Source organism: Choloepus didactylus, chromosome 5 (genome assembly GCF_015220235.1).
Source record: "Choloepus didactylus isolate mChoDid1 chromosome 5, mChoDid1.pri, whole genome shotgun sequence".
NCBI classification, from domain to species: Eukaryota; Metazoa; Chordata; class Mammalia; order Pilosa; family Megalonychidae; genus Choloepus; species Choloepus didactylus.
In genome coordinates, this window is record NC_051311.1 from 160,267,183 (window position 1) to 160,292,783 (window position 25,601).

Below are 25,601 nucleotides of genomic sequence, written 5' to 3' on the forward strand. Positions count from 1 at the left end.
AGTTTATTGCCCTCTGTTTCTCAAAGATGAGGTTATTGTTATTATTACTGCTTTTATCAGGTTCCAGTTATTTCCAGAGCTCAACCAAAGATAAAAGCATAAAGATTTGAGAAGGTTGAATTTCAGATAATTAGGCTTTGTGCAAATAACTACAATAAGAGGGAGATCATTTTCTGAGCATCACGCGTGTGCCAGGCATTATCCTGAGCACTTTGTATGTATTATCCTCAAATCCTTACATCTCTGTAAGAGAAGTACTATTACTGAGTTCATTTTTAAAATGTGGAAATTAAAGCACAAAGAGGATAAATAACTAGATAGGTTGAAAAGCATGATTTACAGGCAGGCTATCAGCTTTGCAGTCTACCCTCTTAAAACTACAACAGACTACAGTCATATTAGGTGGAACTTTATGAAATTGCTGTTTAATGCATTTCAAAATTGCTTGAATATCAACAACCTCATACAGTTCCACCTAACATATAGTAGAAAGATCACAAGGCCTGGAGTCCAAAGATTCAGGTTTCTGGTCCCACCAGTTATTGTAGGACTTTGAAAGAGCTAATCTCTAAACCTCAATTTCATTATCAGCATTTTAGAAACAAAAATGACCCTGCTTCTCTCTCCCAGGTAGACAGATTCCAGAGTTTTGCAGGGATCAAATGAAAACCCAGATACAAAGTCATTTAGTGAACTACTAAACAATAAGCCAAGTAACTGTTACCATTGGAACAAATACATATTCTCATGGAAACACCAACTTAGTTCATGACCTGGTAGCCTAGAAGAGTCTGATTGAGTGAAGACAGTCAAACTGTATTCATAGAAGAGTAAAACAAACCCAACCAGTCAATTCAGTGAGAATAAAACTGCCCAAGTCAGTGTTCTCAGATGATGTCTATGGTGGAAACATTGAATTGACTAGCATTTTTCGTTATTCATCCATTTTCTCACTTAATAATTTCCAAGATTTAAGGCAGGAAAGATCCTCTGGCCATTTGGATGACATAATCAAACAGGAAGCAGAAATACTCTCAGTTTCTGTCTTCTCCTGCCTGCTTCTGTCTTGATTCCTACACATTGGGACAGTGTTTCCCAACCAGAGGAGTGGGGAGGACACTCTGGCCACAAAGTATCCAAGTCCCTTGGAAAGACTGAGAATTAGGGCCCCTGTGAAGGATGCAAGCCCCCTTCCTTAGTATGAAAAGGGAAGGTGGTGGGAGCACCAGTGGTCTACCTAGACTTTACAAAGATTTTCTCTGGGCTGGCCATTTGTCAACCGAAGAAGAGGTCATGAGGTGTTTGGGTTTAAAGAGTTTTTCTTGATGTGGAGTGAGCCTGTTTGATCAACAAACAGATTGTGATCCCACAATTAAAAGGAAAGCAAAAAGAAGACAGAGAAGCTAAAGAGACAATGACAAATAAAATATGTGATCCTGGACAGGATTTACTGAAGGAGGAGAAAGGCTCAAAAGGGCAGTATTGGACATTTTTCACCATATGAAAAAATTGAAATATATACTACAAGCTTCATATCAATGTTAATTTTATGAACACGACAAGTGCGCTTAAGGTGGTTACATAACTGAATTTCCTTCGTTAGGAAATGTGTATGGCAGTAATAAGTATCCAAGAAGCATGTTATATACAACCTACATCCAAATGTTCAGAAAATTGATGGATATATCAGACAGACAGACAGATGCAGGGATAGATAGATAAATGATTGATAGACAGACAGACTGAAATGGCCAATTTGGCAAAATGTTAAAATTAGTGGATCTGGGTATATGTTGAGATGAGAGTATATTAGAGTTCTCTGCAAGAGTATGGTAATAGTTTTGCAACTGTCTTGTAAGTTCAAAATTATTTCAAATTAAAATCTTTAAAAAAATGTTACAGCAGACAATACTAGGTAGTAGAATGGAAACAAGATTCTCAGGCACACTTGGTGGGTTTATGAATTGGTACCAACTACAATATCTGCTAAAACAAAAAATATGAACACCTAAAAGGACAGCAGCTCCATTTCTAAGTTTATATGCCACAGAAAAGCAAATATGTGTTCATCGCAAACCTGAAAAATGTTTAGAAGAGCACCATTCTTTTTTTCTTAGACATTTTTTATTGCAATACCAACATTCACAGAAAATTAATAATTGTACTACTAAGAATGAATTTCTCTGTTATCAATACATTATTATTTTCTTTACTTGTTAAATCATAAAACATACTGAGATGTTTTATTACCTTTATTTTATATATATTTTTTCAGAGTTTTCTTACTTCATTTATCTTGTTTCTTTGTCTCTTCCTTCCTTCCCCCCTCACTCTGGCAACCTCAATCTGTTTGCTATCTTTGCAGCATTATACTTAACATCTAAAAGGTGGAAATAACTCAAATTCCCAGTCACAGTAAAATGGATAAGCATATGTGTTTTAGTCTTGCATCAGGCTACTTTATAGAATTTAAAATAGCCAGGTAAACGATATGGATGAAGCTCATGAAAATATCGAGTAAAGGATTCAGGCACAAAATACCTAACACCATATGAATCTGTTTATGTGAAGTTCAAAATGAGGCACAATTCATCTCTACTGTTCAAAGACAGAATATTGGTTACCATGTGGAGAAAGTGACCAGAAAGGAGTTGGTGGGATTTGGGGGAACTGGCAATGGCGTGAGTCCTGATCTGAATGATAAACAGGGAGGTTCAATTTGTGAACAGTCATCAAGCTGTACACTGATGGTTTATGCCCTTTTCAGTATCTATGTTATGGTTCAAAGATTTTATAAAAATCATATCGAGATTACTCAAGTCCTTTCTGTGAGGTATTGGTGCAAATGTCAAACACCCATACCTACCCACTCGTGGTGAAAAAAGTGGGACGTGACGCACAATGGATTGTTGGCTCAAAGAAGGAAAAGTAGAAAGCTTTCTTTCTCAACCCACAGCTTCATTCCCTACATTTAAAGATAGTAAAAATTACGTATCATTGAGGTCTCTGCCTTGTGGAAGAAAGAAACCTACTCCAAAGAAACTGCAAAACTGTAAATAAGAAATGAAAATATGAGAGCTATCTTTCCCTCAACTTTATGGATGCTAATAATGTACATTATTGTGCTTTAAGCAAAAGAACATTTATGTATATAACCATGATGTCACTTAAATTGTGGCATCCCTTTGAGAGCAATCATGCAGAATGTACAGAAAAAAAGAATTAGATATTTTCACTGTAGACATCATGAGCTCTTTCAAAGCCATATATTATTACAGGTTTTCAAACTAGAAATGAAGAAGCCACTGAAGCATTCTAGGTTTTAATTTCTAATAAGGTAACTATAAATAGCTATAAGCCACATAAACGCAAAGCTCTTTGAGATCTCAAAATTTTTGTTAAAAGTGAAGACGGTTTTTGAGGCCAAACAGTGAGGAAAACCACTGTGGGTGATCCACAGCCTGCACTGGTCCATTTTTTGTGATGGAACTCCAAGCCCCTATATAAGTCCCTGGATCTTAGGGTTGTGGTCCCCTAACCCAGGAAGCTCTTTTTTGGGGGATCTGTGGGACTTGAACTAACCTTAGCTTGTTTATATCTTATTCTTGTGGATTCTTTATTCTTTTTTTCTTTTTTCCTTACTCATTTTTTTTATTTTCTTTTATTTATTCTTTTCTCTTTGTTATTTTTTTCTTTCCTCAATTGTCTTCAAATTTTTCTTTATTCTTGCTTTTTGTTATTTTTCAAATCTTACTTTTTTCTCTTTTCCTTTTCTGTTTCTCATTTTTTTAAAAAAAATCTTTTCCTTTTTCTTTTTCAATCCTGTGTATTAGTTTCTTTTTTATTTTATTTCCATATTGTGTTCATTTTTTTTTCTCTTCCATTTGATTTCATTGTTTATTAGATCAATTCTTCTGGTAGCCTTTGGGAGAGTTTGTGTTTTTGGTGATTTTGACCACCTCTTTCCATTTGAGTCTACGTAGGACACCAGGTCTCCAGCCCAGCAGAAATCCACCACACTGCAGGCTCTCTCAGCCATGTGTGCTGAGGAGGAGACCCATGTTGGTAACTACTGGTTCCTGAGGACCATTGGAAAAGGTGGCTTTTCCAAGGTCAAACTGGCACAGCACATCCTCACTGGCCAAGAGGTAGCCATAAAAACCACCCACAAAAATGAAGATAACTCCACCAGCCTCCACAGGCTCTCCCAAGAGGTAAGCATATTGCAGACCTCGAAACATCCAAACATAATCAAATTATTTGAAAACATCAAGAAGAACAAATCACTTTATCTCATTATGGAGTACACTAGCGGAGGAGAATTCTGTCTATACATAGTGGCTCAAGGCCCTGTGGAAGAGCAAGAAGCCCGAGCCAAATTCAGACAGACAGTACCTCCTCTGCAGTATTGCCACCAAAAGTGTATCATCCACAGGGACCTAAAGACAGAAAACCTACTGCTGGATGCTGTTGAGAATATGAAATTTGCATATTTGGGTTTAAGTAGCAAATTTACCAGTGGCAAGAAGATGGAAAACTTGTGTGGCAGTCTCCATTATACCATCTCAGAAATCTTTGATGGACCTGCCATCAATGTCTGGAGCCTTGGAGGCATTCTGTACACCATGGTGAATGGGGATCTACCTTTTGATTCACAGAGCTTCTAGGACCTCCAGGAGCAGATACTGAGCAGGGAGGTCTATGTTCCATTGTACCTGTCCATTGACTGTGTAAATCTGATCAAAAAATGTCTTACGATAGACCCTTGTAAGACAGCAATGCTACAGCATGTCATGAGTGATGCCTGGGAAAATGTAGGCGATGAGCATCAAGAACTAGAACCCTATTTGTGTTCAACCAAGATTTCCAGGACTCCTGGTGCACAGCACTGATGCTATCCACACTAGAGAAGAGATCAGGGAATCACTAAGTGAAGAAAAGCATGATGAAGTCATGGCAACCATGGCAGTTCAATTCAGGAAGGAAGGCCTGGAGCATAGCTGACATTCCTGCCAGCTTCCTGCCAGGGCAGGAGACAGAGAAGCCCTTCAGTGTGCCTTCCACATACATCCTTTCCACCTGCACTGGTCAACCCTGCAGTACCCCTCTTCTGTAGAGGATAAGCCTTGACTACACCTTCATTGAGAAGGGCAGAGAAGGCCTAGGTGCACCAGTGTCAGGAGCCTCCAAGATTTCTGCTTCAGCTACAGACTCCCCAGCCCTGCCCCACCTGCACCAGGAACTCCTGATGGCCTTGGTGCAGCCAAGCCAGGCCCCAGGGCTATGCCCCAGGGAGAGTCACCGGGAGGGAACCCAGCCCAGGCTCCCAGCTTGGCCCTGTGGCCTCACCTTCTGCCCACGTCAGTTGCAGTGGGAATGGAGACCCTGAAAGAACCAATTCTCCCCTAGCTGTTTCTAAGGGAAACTCTGCCCAGGTGGGGCAACACCACATGGTGGGAGAGCAGCAGAATTTTCCCTGTGCAGTGAGGCCAGTGTCCCCTTCTGGCAATAGCCAGGGCAGGTAAGAGGCCCTGAGGCAGTTCATGTAATTTATACACAGCAATATATGTTAGGGGTGTGCCAGCAGGAAGAATGAGAAAGGGGAGAGGAAATACCAAGGAGAGATGTTCAATCGTCAGAAGGCCCAGCCATGCTCATGGAACTTCCAATGGAGGATGAAAATCATGAGCTCCCAGGAGTCCCAAGAGATGATGTGGGAAACCTGCAGGGTGCTCAACGCACTTGTCTGTGAGTGGACCTGACCAAGCAATATAGGCTGCTGTGCATGTGTGGGACACCAGGCCAGGAGGACTTTCTTCAGTGGAGGATGGAGGTGTGCAAACTTCCATGGCAGCGTCTTCATGGGGTGCAAGTAAAAAGGATATTGGGACCTCCAGGGTCTTCAAAACCATTACTACCAACCTAGAAAAGTAGCTTCAGTTTTAAATGGCTCCCAAGAGCCAACTGGAAGAACACAGGAGGGACCCACAGGCCCTCACTGCCAGGCAGCCACTCCATACACCACCTGGGTGGAACTCCAGAAACTCGACTATATGGTATGTTTCCCCCAGGGTCCTGCTCTCCTCTCCTGTCCTTCTCCCAGCCTGGTGGCAAGGGTCTGTGGCCCTCAACTTGACTGTCACACATCTCCTGGAATCCTGTTCAAGCAGAATCTCCTTTGTGATTTTGGTCGTAGTGTTTTTGAAGGCTGTGGAGGTGGTGGGATCCTCCCCAGTGGAAGCCTGCTGAGAACCTGCCATGCCATCTCTACACCTCCATCCTACCCCACACAATATCCCCCAGCCTAGCGTGACACATGTCACAGCAGCATGTCTTGGCTGTTCAGGTCCCTCTCAAAGTTGCTTGAGTTCAGCAACTGCCAATCTCCCATATCATCTCTTTGTGCTCCTTGGAGCTCATGATCTTCATCCTCCCTAGAAAGTCTAGTGAGTGTAACTTGGCTTCCTGAGGATTGAGTATCTCCCCTAGGTATTTCTTTTGAGGTTTATTGGGGTTCCTTTGGCAAATGTGACATGCATATATCTGCAAGTAACTTAAAGAAGCTCCCATCAGCTCCCTGATGGCCCCAGCTGTTGATAGAACAAAAGAATGGGGTCCTACTGCAGGGAAAATTATCCCGGTCACCTACCTGTGGGAGCTGCCTAACATGAGCAGAGCTCTCTTTAACTCAGCCCAGGGAAGAATGGTCCTCTTTGGGGTTCCATCCGTGGTTCTGATATTGTGGATGGAGGGGAGACCATGGAGCCATGCTGTATGCTTTGCTGGACCACCACCCCTCTCAGTAAGTCTCTGTGGGGCTGTCCTGAGACTGTGATGGACTGTTGTCAGCTGCACTGCCAGCTATCTTGGATTCCTGGTGCTGCTGAGTGGGGTTTGGGAAATGGCAGTGGAATCATAAATAAGTTATGTTTCTACAAACTTGCGATGAACAGTCCAAAATGGAAATTAAGAAAGCATTTTCATATACCATATCATCTGGTAGAACAAAATCCTGGGGAATAAATTTTGCCAAGTAGATTAAAGATATGTATGCTGAATACTACAAAACATTGCTGTATAATATTCAAAAGGACATAAGTAAATTGAAGGGCAAACTTTGTTCATGGGCAGGAAGACATCATATGGTATAATGTCTGCACTACCCAAATCAATCTACTTATTCAACACAATCTCTATCAAAACTCCAAAAGCCTTATTTTTTTTAGAATTGGAAAAGCAGATCTTCAAATTCATATGAAATTGCAAGGGGCTCTGCATAGCCAAGAAAATTTTTCAAGGAAGAATCAACTGCGAGGACTCACACTTACATATATCTAAACTTACTATGTAGCTACAATAATCAAAATAGTATCATACTGACCTAAGGGCAAGCATACAGAGCAAAGGAATAGAACTGATAGCCTACAGAAAAGCCCATACATCTATTAGCAAGTGACATTTGAAAAGGGTTCCAAGTCCATTTAATGGGAAATGAACTGTCTCTTGAAATTGTTACAGGACAACTGCATTTCCACATGCAAAAGCATGAATATGGATGTCTTCTTTGTGCCATGAACAAAAATTAACTCAAAATGGATCACTGACTAAATATAAGACCTCTATCCATAAAACCCTTGGAGAAAACAGTAGGAATAAATCTCAATGACCTTGCATTTAGAAATGGCTGTGATATCAAAACTACAAGCAACAGAAGAAAATGTAGATAAACGGGACTTGACCAAAATTAAAACATTAGTACTTCAAAAGAATTTCAAAGTGTGAAAAGACAAACTACAGAGTTGGTGAAAATAACTGGATCCAGTTTCCAAATATACCAAGAACTCTAAAAACTCAACAACAAACAGACAATCCAAAGGAAAAAAGGGCAAGGAGATTGAATAGATATTTCTTCATACAAGATACATGAATGACCAATAGGTACTTGAAAAAAATGTTTGATAACATTAATCATTAGGGAAGTCAAAATCAAAACCACAATAACATATTACTTCACAAGTGCTAGAATTGGTACCCTGAAAAAAAAAATAGGAAAATAACAAGTGTTGGTGAGGATGTGGAAAAAGTGCAACCCTCATACACTGCTGGGGAGAAAGCACAGTGCCCTGTCCTGGAGCGTCCAGGTTCATGGGAGGCATTTGATTATCTCATGGCACAGGGCAGTATGAAGGAAAAGGAGGTCTGAGACAAATTCCTGCCAGTAGTGTCTGCTGTGCAGTACAGTTACCAGAAGCGTAGTGTTCATAGAGACTTAAAGGCAGAATATCTGAAATTGGAGGATGATGGGAACATCCAGATTGCATACTTGTATAAAGCCATGAATTCACTTTTGGCAAACAGTTCTCCCTTATGATGCCCTGCAACACTTCTGGGACTGAAACTGTGATGGATCAATGGTGGACGGGTGAAGCCTGGGAGTTATCATCTGTACAAAGATCGGTGGGTCCCTGTCTTTTGAGTACAGAACACCAGGAGCTGTGGGAGCAATTACTAAGCAGAGAAGACCATGTTCCCTTTTCCATGTCCATGAAGTGTGAAGACTTACTCAAGGAATATCCCATTCTCAGACCCCACAAGAGAGGAATTTTGGAGCAAATCATGAAGGATCAGTGGATGAAGGTGGGTCATGAAGATGGCAAACTAAAGCCTTATGTGGACCTACCCCTCTAAGGACAAGAGTCCCCAGCACACTTATTGGATGGTTTCCTTGGTTTACACATGAAAGAGATCTCAAATTCCATAATGGACCAGCAGAGTAGCAGGTGAAGGACATCTACCTGTTCCTGGGGTATAAGAGATCCCACTCGGAGGCTTCCCCACAAATTACCCAAATTCTCAGCCTTCAATTGTCTGAACAATTGCACCAGTCCTTCCCTAGCCAGCAAGGTAAAGCACAGCATCTCTACCAACCCTAAGCCACCTCAATTCAATCAATAATCTAAGAATACTTAGAAGCCACAGAAAATAAGAGGCCTATAGGGCCAGAGGTCAGATTGGTAGGAATGGAACACAAGCCACGTGCCTGCAAAGCTTCTACTTGTCATAGAGTAGAGGGAAACCACCCTTATTTCCTCAGGAAACAGTGACCTCAGCACCATCCAAATCAAAGTAGGGATTCCCCACATTTAGAAAGGTCCAGCCATGGCCTCCATCCAGAAAAGACATTCCAGCCCAGCCAGTATCCAGGGTTCCAGAGCGCCTGATTTCGAACTTGAAAGGAAAGAGTGAGTGGAAATGCTCCCACCACACATGGTGGGCAGTAGAGCAGCCACCAGAAAAAGAAAACATGTCAAGAGGACAGTCTGTCCTTTGCTAGACTTTCCATGGAGGACAGAGGTGACAAGCTCCATGGAGCCTGAAAGGCAATGTAGGAGAAGAATCCATGGAGCCTGAAAAGCAATGTAGGAGAAGAACACAAATAGCTGTAAGTTGTTCTGGAACATATACCCCACACACACATTCTTGGCACTTTGCATTAGTGTGGTACCTTTGTTACAATTGATGAAAGAATATTAAAATACTATTTTTATCTATAATCCACAGTTTACATTGTGCATATTTTCCCCATATACCAACGTATTGGTTGGTATTTCTAATTGCTTATTCCAGTTGTTTCAAATCAGTGAGATCATACACTATTTGTCTGTCTATTTCTGGCTTATTTCACTCAACATATTGTCTTCAAGTTTCATCTATGTTGTTGCATGCATCAGGATTTCAGTCCTTCTCACCGCCAAATAATATTCCATCATATGTATATTCCACATTTTGTTTATCCATCAATCAGTTGATGGACACTTGGGTTGTTTCCAACTTTTGGCAATTGTGAATAATGCCAATATGAATATCATTGTGCAAATGTCTGTTCCAGATCCAGATCCTGCTTTCAGTTCTTCTGGGTGTATACCTAGTAGCAGGATTGCCAGATCACATACTTAGCTCCCTAAGGAACTGTCAAACTGTCTTCCACAGAAGCTGCACCATTTTACATTCCCACCGGCAGTGAATGAGTGTTCACATTTCTCCACATCCTCTCCAACACTTTTTAATAGTGACTGCCAGTTTGAATGTATTACGTCCCCCAAAATGCCATTATCTTTGGTGCAATCCTGTGGGGGAAGACATATTAGGGTTGATTAGATTGGAATCCTCTGATTAAGTGTTATGGAGATGTGATTCAATCAACTGTGAGTGAAACATTTGATTGGATAATTTCCATGGAGATGTTACCCTGCCCATTCAGGGTGGGTGTTAATTGGATCACTGGAGTCTTATAAAGGAGTTCACAGTGAGTGATACTCTGGAGAGCAAATGAGAGTGATATTTTTTGAAGAGGAGCTGCAGCTAAGAGAGGACAAAATGCCCCAAGAACAACACTTTGGAGAATGCCATTTTGAAACACCACCTGGGAGCGAGAGGACACCAGCCTTGTGCCTTCTGAGCTAACAAAAGTCTTGCGGATGCCAATGGCCATCCTCCAGTGAAGGTACCCGATTGTTGATGCCTTACTTTGGACACTTTATGGCCTTTAGACTGTAACTTTGTAACCAAATAAACCCCCTTTATAAAAGCCAATCCATTTCTGGTATTTTATTTAATGGCAGCATTAGCAAACTGGAAGGGATTATGGTACCGGAAATAGGATGCTGGTGCTGCTGAGTTTGCAAATACCAAACATGTTAGAACGGCATTTTAAATGGATAAGGGGAAGACTCTGGAAGAACTGTGAGGAGCTTGATGGAAAAGGCACAGACTGCTTTGAAGAGACTGTTTATGGAAATATGAAATCTACAGATACTTCTGGTGAGGCCTTGAGCAGAAATGAAGAATGTGTCATTGCCAACTGGAAGAAAGATGATCCTTGTTTTAAAGTGGTGGAGAATTTGGTAAAATTGAGTCCTGGTGTCAGCTGGGAGACAGAATTTAAAAGTGATGACCTGGGATACTTGGCTGAAGAGATTTTGAAGCTAAAAGTTGAAGATGTACCCTGGTTTCTCCTTGCAGTTTATAGTAAAATGCAAAAGGAGAGGGATAAGCTGAGAAATGAACTCTTGGGTTCAAAGAAACCAGAAATTGTTGGTCTGGAAAACTCAGTGTTTACAAAAATTGAAACCCCAGAAGCTACAGCCCCACATGAGGATTTGCCCAAACATGGAACTCAACCACCAGTACAAGCCAGGATTGGAATGGAGTTATCCAGAAAGGATTTGTGGAAAGCCCTATTGTCTGATGTTTTAAACCCCTGTGTACTTCATGCCAAGCCAACAAGATTTTTGCAAGATCTATTTAGACGGAGACACTGCTGGTCTAGACTGGAGAAGGGACAAAGTGAAGGAAATATTTCTTCAAAGACAGAGACATGGAGATTGAGGTCTGGAGTCAAGAGGTCTCGGGCTGGGAAATTGGAGCAGCCCATGCATGTGGAAAGGGTGAGTGTGCCCTGGAGGTCAAGGGTGGGACTTCCACCTCTATGCTTAGGAAGTGTTCTGCCACCCCAAGTCCCAAAGAGGGTGGAGCACATTCCCAGGGAATTGGGAAGAGCCTGGCTGCCATCCCACTGTTCTGAAGGGGTTGAGCATGTGCCCCGGAGATGGAAGGGAATCCAGGTATTGCCCAATGTTTGAGGAGGGTGGGGCCGAGAAGGTGGTCTCCCCAGTGTGTGGATATGTTGGAGCACTCACCCCAGCATTTGGAGAGAAAAGGGCTGCTATGAAGGCCCTTTACATCCCTGGTTAAGTTTATTCCTACATATTTGATTCTTTTAGTTGCTATTGTGAATGGAATTTTTTCTTGATTTCCTCTACAGATTGCTCTTTACTAATGAATAGAAACACTACTGATTTTTGCATGTTGACCTTGTATCCTGCCATTTTGCTGAACTTGTTTGTTAGTTTAGTAGCTTTGGTGTAGATTTTTCAGGACTTTCTATGTGTAGAAACATGTTATCTGAAAATAGTGAATGTTTTACTTCCTCCTTTCCAATTTGTATGCCTTTTATTTCTTTTTCTTCATTAACTGCTCTAGCCAGAACTTTTCGCACAATGTTGAATAAGAGTGGTGACAGTGGGCATCCTTGTCTTGTCCTAGATCTTAGAGGAAAAGCTTCCAGTTGTTCACTAATGAGTACAATGTTAGCTGTAGGTTTTTCATATATGTGCTTTACCATGTTCAGGAAGTTAGCTTCTATTCCTATCTTTTGAAGAGTGTGTATCAAGAACAGATGCTGGATTTTGTCAAATGCCTTTAGTGCATCAATTGAGATGATCATGTGATTTTTCCCTTTCAATTTGTTAATGTGTATTACATTAATTGATTTTCTTGCATTGAACCAACCTTACACTCCTGGGATAAAACCCACATGATCTGGTGTATAATTATTTTAATATGCTGTTAGATTATGTTTGCAAGTTATTTTGTTGATGATTTTTGCATCTAAATTCTTGAGAGAAATTGGTTTGTAATTTTCTTTTCTTGAAGTATCTTTCTCTGCCTTTGGTATTAGGGTGATGCTGGCTTCAAAGAATGAGTTAGGTAGAGTTCCCTTCTCCAATTTTTTGGAAGAATTTGAGCAGTACTGATATTGATTCTTCTTGAACGAGTGATAGAATTCACCTATGAAAATTCTAGGATGTCTGGTCCTGGGATTTTCTTTGTTGGGAAGTTTTGGTGACTGATTCAATCTCTTTACTTGTAATTGGTCTGTTGAGGTCTTTTATTTCTTCTAGTCAGTACAGGTCATTTGCATGTTTCTAGGAATTTATCCATTTCATCTAAGTTGTCTAATTTGTTGGCATACAGTTGTTCATTGTATCATCCTATTAACTTTTCTAATTTCTGTAGAGTCAGTAGTAATGCCCCCCATTTCTGATTTCATTTATTTGAGTCTTCCTTTTTTTGTCAGTCTAGCTAAGTGTTTGTCAATTTTATTGATCTTCTCATAGAACCAACTTTTGGTTTTGTTAATATTTTCTGTTGTTTTTTTATTCTCAGTTTCACTTATTTCTGCTCTAATCTCTGTTATTTCTTTCCTTCTGCTTGCTTTGGAATTAGTTTGCTTTTCTTTTTCTAGTTCCTCTGGGTCTTTGATTTTAGCACTTTCTTCTTTTTTTAATGTAGGCATTTAGGACTATAAATTTCCCTCTCAGCTCTTCCTTTGCTACATCCCATAAGTTTTGATATGTTGTGTTCTCATTTTCATTCATCTTAAGATACTTACTGATTTCTCTTGCAGTTACTTCTTCAACTGTCTGTTTAAGAGTGTGTTGTTTAACCTTCATATCTGTGTGAATTTTCCTGTTCTCTGCCCATTATCAATTTCCAGCTTCATTCCATTATGATCAGAGAAATTACTTTGTATATTTTTAGCCAATTTAAATTTATTGAGACTTGTTTTGTGACCCAACATGTGGTCTATCCCTGAGAATGATCTATGAGCACTTGAGAAAAATGTATCTCCTGCTGTTTGGGGTTATAATGTTCTGTAAATGTCTGTTAGGTCTAGTTCATTGATCATATTATTCAAGTCTTCTGTTTCCTTATAGATCCTCTGTCTAGATGTACTATCCATTGATGAGAATGGTGTACTGAAGCCTCCAACTTTTACTGTAGAGCTATCTATTTCTCCCTTCAGTTTCGCCAGGGTTTGCTTAATGTATTTTTGGGCAACATGGTTAGGTGCATAAATATTTACGATTGGTATTTCTTCTTTGTGGATTGCTCCTTTTATTAGTATATAATGTCCTTCTTTGTCTCTTTAAATGTTTTGCATTTAAAGTCTATTTTGTCCTATATTGATCTGGCTACTCCTGTTCTTTTTTGGTTACTCTTTACATGGAATATCTTTTTCCAGCCTTTTACTTTCAACATATTTGTGTCTCTGGAGCGAAGGTGAGTCTCTTGTAGACAGCATATAACCGGATCATAATTTTTTTTATCCATTCTGCCAATCTGTGTCTTTTGTTTGGGAAGTTTAATTCATTAACATTCAATGCTATTACTGTAAAGGCAGTACTTACTTCATTTTATCCTTTGGCTTTTTTATGTCATATCTTATTTTTTGTCTCCCTTTTTACCCTTTTAGTTACCCTTCCTAATAATCTTCATCTCTACACTCTTCTTTAGCCCTCTCTCTCTCAGTTTTTCCTTTCAGCCTGCATAACTCCCTTTAGTATTTCCTATAGGTCAGTTCTCTTGTTGATAAACTCTCTCAGTTTATTATTTATCTGCTAATAATTTAAACCCTATCTCATTTTTGATAGACAGTTTTGCCAGATAAAGAATTCCTGGCTGGTACATTTTCTCTTTCATTACTTTAAATATATCATGCCATGGTCTTCCCATCTCCACGATTTCTGATGAGAAATCAGCACATATTCTTATTTGAGGATCACTTGTATCTGACAACTTGTTTTTCTCTTGCTGCTTTTGATTCTCTCTTTATGTTTGGCATTTGACAATCTGACTATTATGTGTCTCAGAGTCGGTCTATTAGGATTTATTCTGTTTGGAGCATGTTGCACTTCTTGGATGTGTATATTTATGTCTTTTGTAAGTTTTGGTAAATTTTCAGCCATTATTTCCCCAAATATTCTTTCTGACTGTTTTCCCTTCTCCTGTTTTTCTGGGACACCCACAAAGCATATGTTTGTGTTCCTCATGATGTTATTCAATTCCCTGAAACCCTTATAAGTTTTTTCCATTCTTTTCTCTATCAGTTCTTCTGCCTGTAATATTTCAATTATCCTGTCTTCTAGTTTACTGATTCTCTCTTCTGCCTGTTCAAATCTGTTGTTGTTTGCATCTTGTGTGCTTTTAATCTCTTCTATTGTAATTTTCATCCCCATAATTTCTGTTGTGTTTTAAATTCTTCTAAATGCTCACCCAGTGTCTTTTTAATATCCTTTATCTCTTTAGCCATAATTTACTTTATATCCTTGAATTGCTTTAGGAGATTTGTTTGAAAATCTTTAATTAGTTTTTCCAAATTCTGTTTCTCCTCCAAAATTTTAATTTTTTCCTTTGACTTGACCACATCTTTCTGTTTTGTAACTTTTTGCTGCTGATTATCTTGATGTGTTTACTCTGAAGGTCAGTTTCTCTCTCTTTCCTAGGGTGTCATCATTGATTGGCTTTCTGTTAAGCCTCTTCTTTTACACTTGGTTCAACTTATTCTAGATCTTTAGAATTTCCCATGTTTAACTGGTCATATTTTTTCAGCTCTTCTTCAACTGATTCTTGCCTTGGATGTGCAGTACAATTTTTAAGGTTGCACTACATGTTCAATTGTTTCACCCCCAGGTGAAAGCTTCCTTCTCTCTGTTCCTTCTCCAGAAATCTTGATCTGTTCATTTTGCTTTTGTTTTGCCTCTACAGTTTTGTTTTGTTTTGTTAACACTCCTTTTGTTGCCTGTTTTTGCCCAGAGGACATATTCTGGGAGAAGGGTTATCCCAGAGAGAACTGTTCCCAAATCAGTATTTCCCAGCCAAAATAGGGCCAGGGACACACAAAGGGGGCAAAGACCAGCTCCAGAGAGCCCTGGGGAGAAGATCAAGAAAGATGCCAAAAGCTTGTTTGATGTCTTCCCAAAGCTGAGCTTTCCTGGATTTCCCAGAAGATGGTGCCATTCAGCAAGCTGTTCCCTGCAGTCCTAAGGGTGCACTGTCTTTAAACCTATACCACTTCCACCCCTGTAGGGGGTGGGGTTGAAACAATGGCTGCAGCCATCTTTGTCCAGGGTGGGTTGAATCAACAGCTCGGATCTGAGACCCAATAATCCAAATTCACCAATCAAAAGCAGTGATCAGTGCTCAGCCATGTCCTCCAACCTCTGCTCTTGGGGATGATAATTTGTATGTCCTTCTTTGTCTGCCACAGCCAGTCAGAGACTGGACCTTAAGGCGGCCCACCTAGAGAGTAGGAGATGGGCACTGGCAGCCACAACAGAGTGAGCTGCTCTCAATCCTTTATAGCAGTTTCTCAGCCTCTCCCTCCTGCTCTTCCCTGAATGTTGCACAATATTTTACTGGTCTCTGGAGCCCCAGAACAGTTGTTTCAAATAGTTCCTGCCTGTTTACTAGCTGTTTTGGAGGAGTAAGTCTTGGAGCTCCGCTTCTGCCATCTTCCCTGGAAGTTTATTCCTGATCCATTATTTAAAAAAATAAACATACTTTTGTTTACATAAGTACACAGAGATCCATCTGGGCAAGTACTCCAGGGCTTTTACAATAGCTACCTCTGATGATGAGATTACAGGTGGATTCTTTTCTGACTTACTCTTATTTTTGAATATTTCTGTAACAGACATATATTGCTTTCCTAATAAGCAAAAAGCAATTTTTCAAAAGTTAAATAATATATAAAAACAATGGCATTATTGGGTCAACATTCCCAGGAATTGCATCAATATAACTTCAAATAGAAAATTTTTTGTTGTAGGGTGAAGAAAGTTTACATTTTTAAAAGGATGCCCACTAGAAGGCAAGTTAATTCTTTAAATAGGGAGTTACAAAAGGAAATTCACATCCAGTCAGTTATCAAGCTGCCAGATCACCAGAGCATTTGAGAATGTGTCAGGCCAATTCACTGTCTGTCTTCAATAGTGGCTAGTCCCACAGGGCGGTGGGGAACAAAGGAAACTTACCTGTCATTATTCCCACCACTAATAAGAGCACCTCCAGGCAACAACTCTGGGGTGGGGACAGAAAGAAGGAAGGAATCACACTTCTCAGAGCTCAAAAGTCCATGTGAATTCCATATTCTGGGTCCAGACCCATTTGTAGGAAAAGTCCAGCAATGGCATTTCTATTGCTATTTTTTTTCTTTAATTTTATAAGCTTGTATGTGGGGGAAAAAACTATTCAGCAGTGCTGTGGGTGCTCAGCTCTTGGTTCAAGTACTCTTCACACTCTAAGACATCTATATTAACACCAACACCCTTGTTCACTCAAAGAGCTAAGGTGGCCTCTCGATAATCTGTGTTCTGGACGGAAAATCACTCGACTTAAGCCAGTCCTGGGCTCCCATGACACAGTTTTGGGGATACACTGCCTCCAGGACACGCTGCTCTATAATAGCCCAGGACGTGTTATAATAAGCTTTCCAGTACTTCCTCATTTTTTAAACTACGTATTTTCATTACTTGAAAAAATGGTGAAAGATTTGAGGGAGTACAACTCATTAGAAAATATTATTAATCTTTCTAAATTAGTAAATTCATCATTTTTTTTTTTCAAAATGCCTTTTCTTCCTCTAAACCTCACCCCTCAGGCAGGTCTTTGTCTCATTCCTCTGCACAAGCTGTTCCAGTGATCTGAGAGAGCTTGACACCCTTCCTTACCAGCTTTCCAGGATTCGGAACAATAACCTCTTTTATTTCGCTCTCCCTCCAGCTGGACTACGAGTTCCCTGGAGCATGCCCAGTTTCCCTTGATGAAAGCCTGATCTCCCTGCAGTGCCACTGTTTATAAACATGCTCCCCTTCCCCCAAGGGCCGTATCAGGAACTACCTCGGCCATGCCCCTGCTCTCCCTCTCCAAATTCTTGCACAGACCTGGCTCGAGTGCTCAGCAAATGTTTGTTGAACACTTAATGAATCAATGAATTATAAATTGTAGCGCTCCGACAAACGCTTGCTGATGGATAGATTTTCACCTGCATCTACATTTTCAAATCAAATGCAACTGTTTCAATGTACTGTTAATTACTCAAAAATAGTCACTTGTTTTATAAACTCGTTTTGTAACTCACAATTCTTGAACTTGAATCAAAGGTTCCCTGTTTCACTAAGTTCCTTACTATTGATGCCCTGAATCAGCAAATTAGAAAACTTTATATATGAAAAAACTTTAGAGTTTGTTTAATTTAAGCCCTTCATTTTACAGACAATAAACTGGAAATCCAAAGAGGAAAAATGATTTGCCTGTATCGACCAGCAACTTAGTGGTCAAAATGTTTGAACGTAAATGGTAGAGCCATCTGGGTAGATGGGTTACCACATGCCCACCAGCATCCTTACCGTAATTCTGAAGCTTTTCAGTAAGTTTGTCAACATCAGTGTGCAGCTGGCTCTCTATAAAGTGTCGTATAAATTTGTTTCTCAGGGCTTCCTAAAAGGAAATAATATAGTTTAACAAGAAGTATTACATCATTTCATTTTATTAAATAATACTTGTTATATTATTCTAAGTTTCACTATACGAGAAAAAGGCACATAAAGTCAATCCACTTATAAGAGGTTCTAAAACATCAGATTCTATACTGAAAAATGAAAATACCAATTATGATAATTGAGGTCATAATTGTAATTATGCACCGATACCAAAAACAATGAATCAACATTGACTTTTTGGTAAAATTTTCCAACAATGATGACAATATGTAAGATTCTTTACATCATATTGTGTTGTCCATAGATCAATTATGAAGAACAGATCATTGTTGCAAAATCACTGAAGAGGGTTGCATCATTTTCCAAGACCCTTTCTTAATCCTTTGATATTCAAATCATTCTCTTTGGAAGCATTTGATCATTTATATCATTCTTCTCTCATCATTAATGGTTCTAACTCTGCCTCATTTGTCACTGGTTTCACTATGGAGAGTTCTCCAAAATATTTTTCATCAACTTAATGAAATTCTGCATCTTTATTTTGCAATTGGCATGCAATTATTTGTATCGTACTATTACATATTTGCCAAATCCAACAATCAGCAAGAGACTGAGGGTGAAAAACATTGATGCAATGAGGCTGAACAGCCATATTTAGCAAGGAGGGATATTTGAGTGAGGACTAATTTTGGGATTTGTGAGTACATTAGAGAATATTCGTATGTTTTCATGACTTTGTTTTACCATACAACCTTATTAACTCAGAAACTTCAGATAAAAAATTCTCAAACAATAAGCACCTTCTGTATTTGGCTCTTTTATTTCTCACCTTTGCCTCGTTACATTTTTTTAATCTTGTTTAAGAATAACAAGACTTTGTTATGAAGTCTGTACATTGCTTTTTGGGGGAAACTTCTTTATCTTCTTTCATTGGGCATTAGGCAATGTGCAACACACTTTATTATTTATCATCTCATTTAACCTCCCTGACATCCCCATGGGGACATTATTTCTGACTTTCACTGATGAGTAAAGGAAGGGAAGGCAAGGTTATAGGAGTCATCAAAGGGCACTAAATACTCCAAGTGGCAGAAGGTGGCTGCAAACCCATTCTACCCAAATCCAAAAATCACTGCAAATCTTCCATGAACCTGTCCCAGTGCTAAGAATAAAGTATCAACTTCCTCAGCTTTATCCTGTATCAAATAATAAGTTCTTCAACTGATTTAATTTTTAAAATGACCACTTGGTAAACTATAAACTTTTCCAAGAAACGGTGCCCAATTCTTGAGACGGAGTTAAGCACTCTGTATGTAGCCAAAGTACTTGGTATGTTCTCAATCTGGCACTAATTCTGCAAGTAATAATGGGTAGTTGTTGCAAAAAACCTCAAAGCCTAATGTATGTGCTATCTGAACAGTCACAGAAAAAGTTAGTTGATCTCTGCATTGACAGATTAATCAACAAACAATCATAATAATAACAATGACAGCTAGCACTTGCATAGCTGTAGCAGCCAGAAGGAGGAGCATTGCAAGCCACCAACTGCAGTGACGTAACTGATCAGGGCCCCGCTGCTCTGCTCTGAAATCCGTTTCCCTGAACTCCATGGCCAGTTCACGCTGGGGACTCTCCTTCTACCGTGGGCTGCTCTGAGGCAATGACTGGGCACAGAAAGGGGTGCCACCTAAGGCCTATTCTTAGGAGATGCAGGACTCCTCCAATAGCCAACTTCAGCTCGTTGACTCCCTGGAGTCTTGCCCAACATTCATTAAACCACAAGGTGTCTGGGATGCGTCCACTCAACCTTCCTTCCTCCCCTTCATTCTGGATCCCACTTGGTTTTCACTCTCTGATGGCTCTCCCCACCTTCTCCAGCTCCCTCTCCTTCTCCTCTGACAGGTGTTTCCCATGTTAAAACACTTGCACATGTGATCCCATCTTGGCATCTCATCTTGGAGGATCAGGGCCAACACAGTAGCATTTGCTATGTGCCAAACACTATTCCAAGTGCTTTGCATATCTTAGCTCATTTATATCTCATAGCCACTATTATTATCCTCATTTTACAGATAGGAAAACCAAGGCACAGAGAGAGATTATGTGACTTGTCCAAGATCATGCAGCTGGTACAGGACAGAGTTCAGCATGAAAGCCAGGAAATCTGTCTCCTGAGTCCATATTCCAAACCACCTTGTTATACTCCTCTGATGAGTAAGAAATAAAGTCAAACAAGAATAAAAATGTGAGCACATTAAGGCCTGAGTTAAGTTAGAGTTACACAAATGCCCAAAAAGTTATCAAATGATCTACTTTAAAGCCAAAGTTTTACAAGGAATAATTGTCAAGTTCTGAAGGAGTTACACTTTAAACCACAGCCCACTTATTTTTAACATAAGTTGTCAATGCAAAACATTAAGAAAAGGTAATTGATCATTCGAACCGACCCACTGTTTAAAAGTATGCAAATCACCTGAAAAGCATTGAGTTTAATATAGGATTTAAAATAGAGGTAAATAAATTTATTAATTCTTCTCACAGTGATATCCTGCATGGGTAAAACCCTTGCTAGTTTACAAAATGTTTTCACACATATCCAATTTTATGTCAATATTAATGGCCAACTGGGAAATCATGCCAGCTCAGATTTTGTGGAACCTCCTAAAGGACCACTCTGATTTCTAAGATATACGTGAACAGGCACGTCCAGCAACGTACGGTGACAAAGGGAACCACCACTCACCTGGAGTTGGCTGAGCATCTGGACATTTCCACTTCCCTGAAAATCGCTGGACATTTTCAGCAGTGTTTCTGATAAAGTCTTTATCTTGTCCACAAAATCGAAAGTATAATTAGCCTGCAAAATAGAGCATATTTGGAAATGTCTGATTCAGTTAAATGTTATATTCTAGAGAATTGTCACAGTATAGCCAATACATGAAGGTGGTCAGCACTGCAAATGATTTGGCCATCAGAGGGAAAATCTGCTGTTGCAACCTGCAGATGGACTGATGGACACTTAACTAGACAGCGTGAAAAGTTCCAACAGCTTTCTGTCTCAAGAAAAGATTTCCGAGGCCTCCTTTCTTGACTCTCCATCCACCGCCATGTCCCCAGAGTTTTAGCATGGTGTTGAGCACAGGATAAGTCCCCAGTATATACTGGCTAAATAAAATGATGTTTGCCCACATTTCCTCCTCAAAAACATGTTCCCAATTAATATCTATGTATTTGTTTTATGATACCTAATACTATTTAGGTTAAAGGAAAAGGGGTTTGTTGACTCATTGATTGTTAGTGGCAAAGTAAATTGGCGTGAGACGTCTGTACAAGAATTTAGCATCATAAAAATACTCACAATTACTGACCTATAAGAATGTCCATACTTTTTTTTTTCTCGAGGTGAAAGGGCTAAATCCTAAGGACATAATGTCAATGAAATATAAAGCCATATCTATGAAGACATTGACTGCAACGTTATTGTATTTTTAATACTGAAAATAGTGGTAATGCCCAACAAACATCTAGAGACTTAGGAAGTGTTTGGAGGTCCAACCGCATCTCTCCGGGCCCCCAGCAAACACCACTGTGGTTGGGACCTGAAGAGCAGCTGTCCCCACAGAGAGAAGCCCCTTCCTTGGGTAACTCCTGCTGTCAGCCCAAGTGCAGAATACAAACTCTTCAGAATAGAGCTGAAGTTCATTGACATCACTGCCTCTTTCCCTCCATGGTTCCATGTCTCTCCTGAACTCTACTTTGCTGCTGGATACTTGAACTTGTAATGGAAAGCTGTGCCAAATGCAAACCTCTCCCTTATGCCTTTGTAGGAACCTGAAAAATTAGGCAGAACTCATATAATTTCTGTGTTATTAATCAACACTGGGCAAGCAAGATTCTCACTTTCTAAGGATGAGCAAGCAGGAGGAAAATGCCAGTGGACAGAGAAAAAGATCCTTCTATTAAAAAGTTGAAGCCAATTTATGAATCAAAATAGATTTCTTTATCTGAAGTTGATTTGATGAAAGGCAAGAGAAAAGTGCAGAAAATAGCTGCTTTGTATTTTCAGCAAAAGTCAAGGAGACTAGAGAAGAGAGTCATGAAAAAAGAACCTACTAGAAGAAGGAGGAAGAGGGGAAGGAGGAGGAGGAGAAGAAAGAAAGGACCACCTGAACTGAGGAGATGCTACTTGAAGATAAAACCCACAGCTGCTGAATGAAAGACAACCATGGAAACAGAATGAAAAGTATTCTGGGAATGGCAGTGGAATAAATTACTGCAAAAGAGATAGTTCCAGCACCCAGAGGAGAGACACAAGATAAAAAAAAGAAGGAAGAAAAATAAGAGTCATGTAGGACAGATGCAAGAGGTCTAGAGTAAGTAACTGCAAAATGAAGAAAGCTTCCAATCTCTGACAAAATTCCCTGAATCTGCAAATTTAGATTCTTTTTCATACTAGGCAAGAGTATTAAAAAGAGACCAGCAGAACAGCATAGGAACATAGTTTATATATACTATTGAAGTTACACTGATGTTAAAGCAAAGGAGATTGTGATAGATTAAGTATGTTAAATTTAAGTCCTATGGTAAACACAGAGAAAACACTGGAGAATATGCAAGCTCATAGAGATAGAAATTAGAACACAAGCTGCCAGGGGTGGGTGCAGGGGAAATGGGGATTTAATGCGTAATGAATATAGAATTTCTGTGGGAAGGTGGGAAAGTTTAATAATGGAAGGTGGTGAGGGTATCGCAATATTGTGAATGTGATTAATCCCATTGAATGGCGTGCTTGGGAGGGGTCCAGATGGGAAAATTTACATTGTATATATGTTCCCACAATTAGAAAAAAAAAGAAGAAAGAGCAACTAAAGAGGCAATGACAATTAAATGCAAATACATGACCCTGGATGGGATCAAGCATGGGAGGAGAAAAGGCCGAAGAGACATGATTGGGACACATGAAAAATTTGGAATATAGACTGTAAGCTTTATATCATTGTTAAAATTCTTGAACTTAGTAACCACACTTAAGTTGGTTACATAAGTGAATATCTTTGTTCTCAGGAAATTTACATGGCAGTATTAAGTGTTTATGAAGTATAATGACTATAACCTACCATCAAATGTTCAGAAAATGGATTGATAAACAGAGACAGATAGATGATAGATGAGATAGACAGACAGACAAACAGATAGATAGATAGATACATACATACATACATACATACATAGATATATAGACAGACAGATAGTATGTTATGGTAAATGTAGCAAAAGGTTAGAACTGGTGGTAGCTGCAGGGGTAGGGATTTGTTGGAGTTCTCTGTTTGGGGTTCATATTGTTTTTGTATCTTTTCTGTAAATTTGAAAGCAATCCAAAATTAAAAGTTAAAAAAGAGTCCAACCTGGTATTGATGTTGTCACAAACATTGGGACTGGCGGTTTGATGTGCTGAGCCCTAGATCATTGGACTTGCCCTTATGAAGCTCATTACTGCAAAGGAGAGTCTAAACTTGCATGTAATTGTACCTAAGAGTCTCCCCCTGAGTACCTCTTTGTTGCTCAGATGTGGCCCTCTCTCTCTCTAACTGAGCCATCTCGACAGGTGAACTCACTGCCCACCCCCCTATGTGGGACCCGACTCCCAGGGGTGTAAATCTCCCTGGCAATGCAGAATATGACTCCCCGGGATGAATGTGGACCCGGCATCGTGCGACTGAGAGTATCTTCTTGACCAAAAAGGGGGATGCAAAATGAGACGAAATAGTTTCAGTGGCTGAGAGATTCCAAATGGAGTCGAGAGGTCACTCTGGTGGACATTCTTACGCACTATATAGATAACACCTCTTAGGTTTTAATGTATTGGAATAGCTAGAAGTAAATACCTGAAACTACCAAACTCTAACCCAGCAGTCTGGACTCCTGAAGACAATTATATAATAATGTAGATTACAAGGCGTGACAGTGTGATTGTGAAGACCTTGTGGATCACACCCCCTTTATCTAGTGTATGGATGAGTGGAAGAATGGGGATAAAAACTAAAGGACAAATGAGGTGGGATGGGGGGATGATTTGGGTGTTCTTTTTTCACTTTTATTTTTTATTCTTGTTCTGGTTCTTTCTGATGTAAGGAAAATGTTCAGAGACAGATTGTGGTGATGAACGCATAACTATGTTATCATACTGTGGACAGTGGATTGTATACCATGGATGATTGTATGGTGTGTGAATGTATTTCAATAAAACTGAATTTAATAAAAAAAAAACAAAAAAAAGTCCAACGCCTAATGTGTCTTAAAAACTTTGGAACTTTAATTACAATAACTACTACAAGGTCAAGGAGTAAACAAGGAGCCTCTTATGAAGAAACAAAAATTAAGCTAGTTTCAGATATCTTCTCTGCAAAGTTAAAAGTCAGTAGGTAATGAAGCAGAATCTACAGAGTTTTGAGTAGGGAATATTGTAAACCAAGAATTCCTGTGTAACATTTCTTGAAATGGCAAAATTATAGAAATGGAAACAGATTAGTTGTTACCAAGATTGGGAAAGGAGGAGGGTGAGAGGAAACTGGTTGTGGTTATAAAAGGTCAACATGGGGTGGGGTCCTTTTGGTGTTGAAAATGTTCTGTATCTTGAGAAGGCTACATGGACCTATACACATGACAAAATTACTTAGAACTAAATACACAAGCACATGTACACACAAACACACACACAGATGAACATAAGTGAACAGGAAACCTGAATAAGTTCTGTGAATTATATCAATGATAATATCTTGGTTGGGATATTGTACTGTGGTATTGTGAGATGTTAACCTTGGGGAAAGTGGATGAAAGTTCACAAGATCTGTATTGTTTCTTATAAATTCATGTGAATCTACAATTATCTCAAAATCAAAAGCTATTTTTTTTTTTTAGAAAGAACACAGAAACCTAGTGGAAGAGGTGCCACTGATCCAAGATGGGATCATTTGAGCCTCAAAAAGAATAAAAATGGCAAGGGACGGAAATATATCAAATGGTTTCAAATCTGTGAGTTCATAATAATTTTAATAAAAATCTGATCACATTCAGAAGGAAAACAAAGAGGCTCAGACCTTAAAGCATCACTGGAAAGTGGGTCATGAATCTTTGGATCCCATGATTAAAGTTTTATTTTCATTTTAAGTTCATTAGGAAAAATAATGGGGGTTTTGGTTTTATCTATATGCTATCTGCTGCTGGTATAGCTGTTTATTTTAGAAAACATCCTAAATCTCTCTTATTTGTAGCACTTTTGTTTGTTTAAATATAAAGAAAAAAATAAAATGGTGCCTAGATTACAGCTTGAGATTTTAGCTCTGGGTTTAATTTTTTCTGTTACAGCCATTATTTTCTTTTTTGTATCTCCCTCTTCCCACCTCCTTGTTCAGCAATTTTGTTTATTGCTTCAAAGGGCGATGACACCACCGAACATAAAGATTTGGAAAAGAA

At 39.4% G+C, this 25,601-nt stretch overlaps 1 protein-coding gene across 1 annotated transcript in view; it reads right to left on the minus strand.

The window, feature by feature from the left end:
* ABCA13 (ATP binding cassette subfamily A member 13) overlaps positions 1-25,601 on the minus strand; it is a 453,377-nt gene that overhangs the window by 278,175 nt on the left and 149,601 nt on the right. The window contains exons 27-28 of the mRNA XM_037837193.1: positions 20,869-20,982; positions 18,033-18,123 (exon numbers count right to left, since the gene is read on the minus strand). Of these exons, the coding sequence (XP_037693121.1) occupies positions 18,033-18,123; positions 20,869-20,982 (205 nt within the window). The remainder of the gene's footprint in view (positions 1-18,032; positions 18,124-20,868; positions 20,983-25,601) is intronic.